This window comes from Oryzias melastigma, linkage group LG4, assembly GCF_002922805.2.
Source record: "Oryzias melastigma strain HK-1 linkage group LG4, ASM292280v2, whole genome shotgun sequence".
Lineage (NCBI taxonomy): Eukaryota > Metazoa > Chordata > Actinopteri > Beloniformes > Adrianichthyidae > Oryzias > Oryzias melastigma.
The window spans coordinates 25,065,501-25,075,858 of record NC_050515.1 but is presented as its reverse complement, the minus strand read 5'-3'; the positions used below and the strand labels follow the sequence as shown (position 1 = coordinate 25,075,858).

The following is a 10,358-nucleotide window of genomic DNA, read 5'->3' as shown; positions in this document are numbered from 1 at the left end:
TCTTAAATGTTTTGCTGCCTGCAAAACAAGTCCGGTTACTACCTGGTGTGCACCAGTTGGTGACCTGAAAATAAATGTAGTTAAACTAGGGTTTTTTTTTTTTTTTTCCTCTTCTTTTCATGCATTTATTTGACAAGGGTGCAAAAAATGCTGACATTAATATATATATATTTGATTTTCAACTAACATTGTGAATAAAATCCTCGTACTATCCAGAGTACATCTCACAAAAAAGAAAATTGCCATTTTTATTTGGATTTAATCAAAGTGTTAAACTTTTTTTTTTTTTTTTCCCTCCCCCAAAAAATGTCAATTTTTCTACATATTGGGCTTTGAAGGGTTGGAACCTCTGCTGGTCTTTCAGGATTCAAAGAACCTTCAGTTTGCTGCATGGTCTTCTTTTCTAGTTACTGAGTTACCAGACCTGCGTGGAAAAAGGGGTCAGCTGAGCTGGAAAACAGACTCCACTCTGGCCGGTGCTGGGAAACCTCCAAAGCAACTGATCACTTCGTTGTGAAAAGTGATATTTTCCAGGTGCTGCACATTTCATGTTTATACCAATCAACTATAGCGCAGATCTTACATTACTAGATGCTTTGTTACATTCAAAATAAAATGGCAAATGCATATCTACTTAAAGGTTGTAAAAGTTGATCAACTCTGTGGCACAAATTAGACATTTATCACACAGCTGAGCTCTTGGCCAACTCTTTTCCAGTCCCTGTGTTCTATCTGAAGACGGTTGATATTATTTGGTGGTGATTGGAGGCCTGGTCTGCATCAAATAGTGCCTGTACGAGTGGGTTGGAGCCTGTCTGCTTTCAAAGGTAGCCATGACTCCAGTGGACTCATAAAGATGGAGACAGGACTATTTCAAACACAATTTGAATTCGACTCAAAAGCTGGAGACAATTTATTTTAAAAATACTTAAAAGAAGTGCACAAAGTTTGAAGCGGAGCCCAGAAATGGAGGTGAAAACTAACGACCACGAGTGAAAACAAACAGGAGGGTCAGAGCTTTGAAACAGAGCAGTGTTTGTGCGAGGAGGACGATGGGAGAGCCAGCGACCGTCAGAGGAGACTCGCAAGCTGCTTTAAATTCAGGAGACAACTTTTTTACTGTCAGGTCGGAGCGAACATGTTTAGAAATACTCTGTTGCTCTGAAATAAATAAAAAAAGATAAATGATTTATATAAATGACAAAAGGTTTTGCTGATGTGATCCAAAAAAATATTGTAAAAACGGAATTGTTTTAATCTTGAACACTTTCACTTTTAAAGCTTTTTGAAGGATGATTGCCGTTCATGGGTCTTATTGACTTTAATTTAAATACAAAGCATCTTGATTATGAAACAATTCCTTAAGGTACTTTAAAGAAAACAGTGTTTTTGGTGTTTTTAAAGTGTTCTGGTGGAATTGTTCTGATGATATAGGACATATACAAAGGAAATTCCGCTCAAAGCTGCATTTCTGAGTATTTCTTTATTCAAATTGTTGTGAATCAGGAGCAGACAAAAAATGCAGTTTGAAAAAAAAGATTGCAGCTGTGAGATAAAAGCTACAAGCTAACTGCTCCTCTCCATTCTGACACATCCACTTCCAGTCGATCAGATCCATGTACGTTTTTTTTCCTCATCTAGCTCAAAACTGTACAGCTGATTAGCTCTAATATTGCTCGCCATTTTTGTTGCACCTGTGATGTTGGGTTTGGGGTGTAAAAAGCAGTAAGCTAGCAGGAGAGCATGTAAACTGAGAGCTCTCGGCAATGGGGAGGGGAAGGGCGGAGGGGTTGCCGATAAATCAGAGGTAATGAATTCTTGACGCTCAGCAGACACTATGTTCTAGAAAACATTTTTTTCCTCCTATTTTTTTTTTTTTTGCTAAAAGCAGAATAATCATAATTAAAAGACCACTGGGAACGCTTTTAGAATAGATTGGAGAGGACCTTAGACTCATTTTGAAAAACAAGAGGATGTCCGAACAGGAAAAAAAACATGGTCTGTTTGCAGCTACATATTTTTTTTATAGAAATCCACTTCAAAAAGGGATATTTTGTATGTTTTTTGGCTCGCAAATTTAACTTTAAAGTTTTGTGTTTACTTAAGTCTAAATATTGTCAAGCTTTTCAAATGAAAAATGCATTTTAGAGATCTCTGGAGACACTAAAGAGCAGAAAAATACACAACACTTTGTTCTAAAGCAGGAGTATGCAACCTTTAACAGTAAAAGAGCCATTTGGGCTTGTTTTCTACTAATCAAAACTTAGCAGGAGCTGCATAGTCTGATTTTGATACTGCCGTGTGTTCATTACAATGTATTTTTTAATTATAAATGTGGACTATGCTTCTTTTGTAGCATGAATGAAAATAGAAATATAAAAAGAATTTTCTCAACATGTGAAATTATTTTTTATGTTTGATAGAAGTGTGTATGATTTCCTTTCAAAATAAAACATGTCTTGTGCCAGACTGAATCATCCCGGTGCAGCTCTGGACAGCATGATATAATTTGTGCTTTAAACTAATAAATAATCAGACATTTTATCAAAGTTTTGCTTCTGGAGGAAGTATAGAGCAAACAAGACCTCTTCAAGTCATCAGGAATGTTAAAAACCTTTACCTCCGAGGTACACCTCAGCCATAAATGTGTATAGTTAACTAATCTAAATTATTAAATGCTAATTTAGTGATCATTACTTGAAAAAAAACTGTTATTTTATTTTTCTTGAGCCAAAGAGCCACTATGGAGAGCTGAAAGAGCCAAAAGTGGCTCCGGAGCTGTAGGTTGCAGAACTCTTCTCTAAAGTAACAAATTACTGTAACTTAATTACTTTTGTCAGTAATCAAGGAACATAACAAATTACAGTTCAAATTTCAGTAATTTAATTGCAATTAAAGAACCCCTCCAATCCATTTTACTCATATTTTAGTGCACTGAAATAAATATAGGTGACCAATAAAGCAAATGAAATTGCACAATTAAATATTTTCTTCTGATTAAGTGAAACAAAATGGAAAATAATTTTTAAAAAGAGAGTTATTGAACCATGTGCACTAACGGAGGTCAGTCATATAAGATGGAAGAAGAAAGGGCAAATATAAATGTGAGGAAAGTTCTTGGGGCATTTGACAACTGGAGATTTTAACCTTATTTACAATTAGTTGAAAACAAGCATGTGAAGCTTTTTTTTCTTAAACAAACATGTAAGTATGTTAAACAGCTTTCCACCAAATCTATGAGGAACCTGTCAAAGGACTTGACATCACCAAACTTGTGGCCAAAGGTGCTGCTGTCATTTTCACTGAATTCTAATGAAGACAAGTCATGTTTGCACAATGTCATTACTTACTAATAAATGACAGAAAATTGTATCTTGTTTGTGCAAGCTTTTTGTCTCTGGAGAATTTGTATGAGTTGATACAAAACTAAAGTAACGAGGAGTAATTTACTCTTTAAAACAAGTAATGAGTAAAGACATTTCACTTCATTTTCATCCAGTATCTAAAGTAACGTACCCAGTGCTGAGTGGGTGAACTGTGTGTGGGCGTGGTCTGCTGACGCAGCAGCTGGGCGTTCCCTGTCTGCAGCAGCTCCGTGCAGAAAGGCGCGTGCGCTTCCGCGCAGCTGCAAACTGGACAACAAACAAACAGCACTCCGCCCACTGCCAACAACCCCACGAAAACAAACCTCGTCGCTCAGCAGTCAAAGAAGGTGAGCTGATTTTTTGTAAACTTTTCCACAAACTTTTTGTTTTTTTATTTTTCAGCAAACTTTGTTGCTTTGAATGCATTCATCCGCCTTTATTGGCGTCAATCGCACCAAAGATTTAAACGGGTTACGTGTGGCACACATCCAGCTGAGATAAAAGTGAACCGAACGGATCAATAGTTTCGCAAACAAAACACAAAGCAGCACGTCTGCTGCTGCGCATGCGCCTTCTCCAGGTGAGTTCCTGCGCGCTCATGTGTCCGCGCGTTCTCCGCAGCACAGTGAAGCAGCATGACCGGACGGCGCGTGGCGGTGATCGGAGCGGGGAGCTCGGGCCTGGCCTGCATCAAGTGCTGCCTGGATGAAGGGCTGGAGCCCGTCTGCTTCGAAAGCAGCGATGACTTCGGGGGACTGTGGAGGTTTAAGGTGGGGAAGCGGACAAACTCAAACTTTACGCAAAATGCTGCGTAATTAATCACAGTCCACCTTAAATAAAATAAAGGTGATGAATGGTTTCTATTCAAACACCCTGCCCAGATTACAGTATTTATTTATACAAGCATTACGCAACTTTTAACATCATACAAGTGTCCATGCAGGTTCATACATTTTTTAAGTCTTCATGCACAATCAGTTATTTCTAGTAACCTAGCTCCTTAACCCTTTAACACCTGAGGCAGGTGATGCATAAACACAAAACATTGAACATACTATAGCTTTTTAACCGTTACTCGTTACTTTTAAAGGATTAAAATTTATGTTAATTGGAAACTTAAAAATAAAAAAAACTAAAGGTGCAAGATTAAGGATGTAAAGTATATTAAGGGAACAAAATCAGCTTTCACAAACATTGAATTTTGACAATTTTCGAAAAACGAGCAATTGAGTTCTAACAGGAAGTGCCAATTCGCTTGTAATTAGGGCAAAAAATGTGCATTTTGGCCTCACTTAAATTTCCATCAGTTCCTGTTCTTGCAGTTTCACTGAAAACATGCACTCCAGTTTCCATGAAAACCTCACATCTGAGACTTTTACATGACCACAAAAATGGGATGAAAAGGAAGAATTTGGCATTTGTAGTTATCATATCAAACTCCTGGAGGTGCAGGGTGGTTTGAGCAGGATTTAGTCGGTGCAGACTCTCAGTAAGTCTGGGTGTGCTCAGAATTTGGGGTGTCATATTCCTTCAAGCCTCTAAAATACATAAAAAAATAAATTTATCAGTGTTCATCTGTCGCCTCATTCCAAGAAACCCCTGGTTCGAGTCCCGGCTGAGTTCTTTGACAGCATTTCCTGTCATTGCAGGAGAATCCCGAGCCGGACAGGGCCAGCATCTATCACTCTGTCATCATCAACACCTCCAAAGAAATGATGTGCTACAGCGACTTCCCCATTCCCGCTCACTTCCCAAACTTCATGCACAACTCCCTCATCATGGACTACTTCCGAATGTATGCCGACCATTTCAGGCTCACCAAGCACATACGCTTCAACGTGAGGATAGTTTATCGCTTTTATGGCTTTGTTTTCTTCTTTCTGCCTCATAAAAATTTACTACAGATTTGATAAAGCGTAAACTAAGCTGCTGAGCTATTTTAAATCACTGCTTTGTTTTGTGCGCAGACCAAAGTTTTGCAGGTGAAGCAGAAGTCAGATTTTTCTCACTCGGGCCAGTGGAACGTTGAAACGGAGAACAAGGATGGGAAGAAGGAAAAACACATCTTTGACGCTGTGATGATTTGTATCGGACATCACTGCCAGCCCAACCTGCCCCTTCATGACTTCCCAGGTAACAGCCACTCCCTTGTCAATCCCACCATAAATCCTGGGCAAAGGTGAATAATACAGATTGGATTTGAGTTAACCAACCTTTGACACTATTGTTGTTAAACCTGGTTAACACAAGCGTGTCTGTTACTTCTGCAGGTATTGAAACGTTCAAAGGGAAGTATTTCCACAGCAGAGACTACAAGACCCCTGAGGAGTGGAGGAACAAGAAGGTTGTAGTGATTGGAATTGGAAACTCTGGAGGAGATATAGCAGTTGAACTGAGCAGAGTCACCAAGCAGGTTAGGCCTCATACAGTCATCAAATATTACTTCTGTGTCTCAAGCTATTATGTGGTCAAGACAGGAATATGTGGAATTTTCCAAAAAATGACACATGCTTTTAGAGTAAAAGGATCAAGTCGAATAATTTACCATAGAAATATTGTGAATTTGATTGATCAAGATAAATTAATATAGTGGCCAACTTCTTTAGAATTAGGTTAAAAGCTGAGTTATTCTAATTTAAAGGGAATCCTGATGCTATTTGTTCAAGGCTTCTTCACAGCACCAAAGTCCGGTCAACTCATTGACTGTATATAAAATCTGGACTGGGCAAGTGTGACGACTCCCATAGAAAATGACTTGCTTACTTCTGCCTCCAACCAAATGAAGCCATTTCAGTGGTTATTTTTACACAATGGTGGGGCCAGACAACATCAGTAAGCAGTGGTTGGTCTACGTGAATGCTTTCAATTAAATTTTATTTATATAGCCCAATATTGCAACACAGTTGTCTCAGAGGGCTTCACATTGGTAATTGTCCAAAAACATAAAATCAGTCACAAAAAATAAGCACTAGCTGGTAACTAAACTAAACTGGGCCTCCCCGCACTTCATTCCTCCTTCTCAGTAGAGAAAACACCTAAAAAGACAAAATTGAAGGGGGGGCAGGGAGAGACAAAAGGAGGTCCACAACTTGGTACAGGAGCACAAAACTGGGGTGGGGGGTGGGGGCGTGAGGCGAGCCAGAGGCGACGTCCACGGTCAAGGACAAAAGGGGACAGAGGAGCCACCTGGAATATCTCTTGGCCCTCCAGCGGGGAGTGGGAAAGCGGCACAACACAGGAATTGCACTGCACCAAACAGGCATCGAGAACTAAATGAAAAATAAATGATAAGGAATAGAGGGGAGAAGTAGACAGAAATAGAGGACAGAGCCCCAGTGCAATATACTTTCCCCAGCTTTTAACTTCTAGAAGCCTTCTAACAACTGGTTGTTATTAAAATTTAATTCAACCATGTCAATAGTAAGTTTGCATGCAAAATGGCCTACATGGCAAATGGCAATAATTGAAAATCTAAATTTTTATTAATCAATTGTTGGAAGTCCAAATCTCTTCTACTGAAAGTGAGCTCTGGACAAACGTTTTGAATGTTTGATGTGAGACCACATACTTTAAATAAGGCATTTGTTTGGCCTTGAATAACTTGCAATAAAGAAAAAAAAATGTAAAAAAAAAAGGTTAGCATTAGAAAGAACATAAAAAAAGGTATCAGAGCAATAAATGATCATTCTGATAAATATAATGATAGAATAATAGCCTCTTCATTTCTCAACCAAAGTCTATTGTATTTTGGTTTCTTGGGACCAGGGATTACTTCCTGTTTGGAACATTAGAGAGGTGGGGTCACAAAGTCCAGTTTTTTAATACAATGTCAACAAACTCAATGTCTGTAACACGATACCAGAAAACAAAAGGAGAAGGGGCGAGTAATTACAATTTACTAGCTCCCCCCCTAATAAATACCTCTTGATTACATACTTGCCAACTTGTTCTTCACATATTTTCTTGATTGGCACTTTTGAGGTTTGTTGTTGTCCTGCTCCTTGATCTGCTGAAAAGTCTGTCTGCGTTCACACTAAACTGCACCAAAAGTTCACTTACAAACTAGATAAAAACCATTCTTTTCACTCGTTTGAGCTGCAGATTTCAGATTAACTTTTAAAACAAGCAAAAGAGTTTGAATGAAGAAAAGCAAATCTTGGCATGGACCAAACAGACCAGTGTGAAAGCAAGCACCCCTGCAGTTTAAATGCAGATCAAATAATCAAGCAAAGATAAGTAGCATCAATCTTGTTAAGAAATTGAGTGAATGTATTCTAAGTAGGTGTGCAGTGGTGGGATCTACTACTTGTCATTATTTGGCTTGAATACTACAAAAAAAGCTCCTTTCTTTTTTTGTTTTCTTTCTGGTTAGTGTTATTTTCATGCAATCGTATCGTCTAACAAACTAAAGTTAAGGACATTATGATTGGTCATTTGTGTTTTTGTGTGTGTAGCTCTACCTGAGCACCAGGAGAGGAGCCTGGGTTTTGAACAGAGTTGGAGACAATGGAATCCCGCTTGACTTGACAATCAACAGAGTTTTGAATTTTTTTGTCAAAATCCTTCCGTATGGCTTTCTATGTTCCCTGGTAGAAGGCCAGCTCAACCAAAGATTTGATCACGCTCTGTACAACCTAAAGCCCAAGCACAGGTATTGTTTTAAAGCATTCGGATGTTTTGTTTCTATAACTTTTGCAAATTGTATAGTTTTTTTTATGTCTTTAAGAGCTTTTTGCTTGCATACAAGTTGTTTTAACTGTTCCAATGGTTCTTAGGTTGTTCAGCCAGCATCCCACTGTGAATGATGATCTTCCCAACCGTATCCTATCTGGAACCATTCAAGTCAAGCCCAACGTCCGCAGAATTCAAGGTTCCAGTGTGGAGTTTGATGATGGGAGTGTTGTGGAAGACGTAGACCTTGTGGTAGGTTTGATTTTAAGTGTTGCTAATTGGTTTGTTTGCTGCATTTATCTTAAAGTTTTGTTAAAGTAACGTGCTGTTTATCGTCTACTATTACTACAAAAGGATGTAACGAACTTTAGAATGAAGAGGCTTAGTGTGAAATGTTGAAGCGGTACAAACCACGTGAATCTTGCTCCAGGCTTTTTCTTTCACAGCTCTATTCTGATTTATGAAAGACCTGGTGTCAGAATGCTGATCGTTCAACCAATAATTTTTCCTCCATGATCACTCTATGAATTAAAGATGCTTACCCATGCGTCACTACCAAATCCGAGTCCCCGATTGACCAAAGTTCAAGCGTGGGTTCAATGGCTGCGTGTTTTGTTTGGAGCCTGAAACACTGATTGAACACTGCAACTGTCTCCTTTGTCTCGCAGGTGTTTGCCACTGGTTACAAGTTTTCCTTTCCCTTCCTGGCTTCACAAGTGGTCTCAGTGACTGAGAACAAGGCGTCGCTGTACAAGTATGTGTTTCCGCCTGAGCTGGAACGCCACACGCTGGCTATAATTGGTCTGGTGCAGCCACTGGGCGCCATCATGCCCATCTCTGAAATGCAGGCAAGATGGGCCACGCGGGTCTTTAAAGGTATGCCGTGCCAGTTTTCTTTCCCTTTTACTGTAATGGTCACAGTATTTATTGTTTGTGAATATTGATCTTATAAATCATTTAAACCAGGCTGCACAAAGCTCCCTTCACAGTCTGCAATGATTAAAGACGTCAAGTCCAAAAAGGAGGAAATGAAGAAAAGGTCCAGATTTGCTTAATGTTTGAAATGTTTTGGTGGGTTTGTGTTTGTAAATTGATGTGATACACTTGATTCTTTTTTTCAGGTACTTCCTGACCCAAAGGCACACCATCCAGGTCGACTACATCCCCTACATGGATGAGATCGCAGAGATGGTGGGGGTGAAGCCCAACATCCCCAGGCTGATGCTGACTGACCCCAGGCTGTGGATGAGCGTGTTGTTTGGCCCCTGCACCCCGTACCAGTATCGCCTCAGAGGGCCGGGGAAGTGGGCGGGAGCCCGCCAGGCCATTCTCACTCAGTGGGAGAGAGTAGTCAGACCGATGCAGACTCGGCCATGCGGCGAGCCTGAATCCAAGAAGTCATCGAAGTGGCCTGTGATTCTGGCTGGTGCTGCTCTGGGATTGGCTGGATACGTCTACAGGGACGGCCTTGCTGATGTCCTTCAGAATCCAGCCGCCTTATTGGACAAGATCAAAGTGTATTTGCCTGTACACTCATTCCGAGTTTAAAGAATGTTAATTTTATCAAAGTTTCAAATCAGTCTATAATTTAAATGTGGATCAATAACATTCCAACAGCTTGTAATCATAAAATAATTGAAGCACCACTGTCATCCAGGTTGTCTAAATGTCCAATTTGTCATTTGTTGTTAACTTAATTCTCTCTTATTTTGAGGGATTTTATCTGCTTCAGTTTAATAGACTCTAAAATTCATTTCCTGAAAGTGCTTGTCTAAAAGGTAATTTTTTTCAGAGCTTTTATTGTTTCAACTCAGTCTGTGGAAGAAGCCTTTAGATCCTCCTTTAAATGGGGGGAGGGCTGAATTTGTATTCTTTTACTTGTGTTTTTATCAATGTTTAATTACAAAAAGTACACTCGTATTTTGTTCTGTACTGGAGCTTTTAATGAATAAATCCATATGATGATGTACTGAATAAAACTTTTTATTGGAAAAAATCTAGGACTTACACTTTATTACATTTCAGTATGAATGAATGAATAATAGAAATGTTTTATGTAATCATACATAAAATAGACACAAATTACATAATTGATCACAAGTAGATTGCTTGAAAGGGAGTTGGAGGAAGCGAACTTATATAATCCCACCCCGGTTCGCCCTTACCATTTATTTAACATGAATTACCAACATCCGGTTCAGGACTTATTATCAAATATTTATACCCCACAATCATAGATTCATGTTATTTAGGATCACTAAGATCAGTGATATTAAATTTCAAACATCTACAGTATATTTTTTTATTGGACTTTTATTGATA

The 10,358-nt window shown here is 39.0% G+C and overlaps 1 protein-coding gene across 2 annotated transcripts; it reads left to right on the top strand.

Moving 5' to 3' along the window:
• Window positions 1–3,546: 3,546 nt before the first annotated feature.
• Window positions 3,547–10,032, top strand: LOC112150862 (flavin-containing monooxygenase 5). Of its 2 annotated transcripts, none has more exons than XM_036211638.1 (10): window positions 3,547–3,712; window positions 3,992–4,135; window positions 5,015–5,203; window positions 5,333–5,498; window positions 5,636–5,778; window positions 7,820–8,016; window positions 8,141–8,288; window positions 8,705–8,912; window positions 9,003–9,075; window positions 9,158–10,032. In XM_036211638.1, exons 2-10 carry the CDS (start codon window positions 4,001–4,003, stop codon window positions 9,582–9,584), a joined length of 1,686 nt encoding a protein of 561 aa, XP_036067531.1. In that variant the 5' UTR covers window positions 3,547–3,712; window positions 3,992–4,000; the 3' UTR covers window positions 9,585–10,032. The 2 variants fall into 2 exon arrangements, with proteins under 2 accessions (XP_036067531.1, XP_024135147.1); XM_024279379.2 differs by having other exon boundaries at window positions 3,548–3,712; window positions 3,987–4,135.
• The last annotated feature ends 326 nt before the right edge of the window (window positions 10,033–10,358 follow it).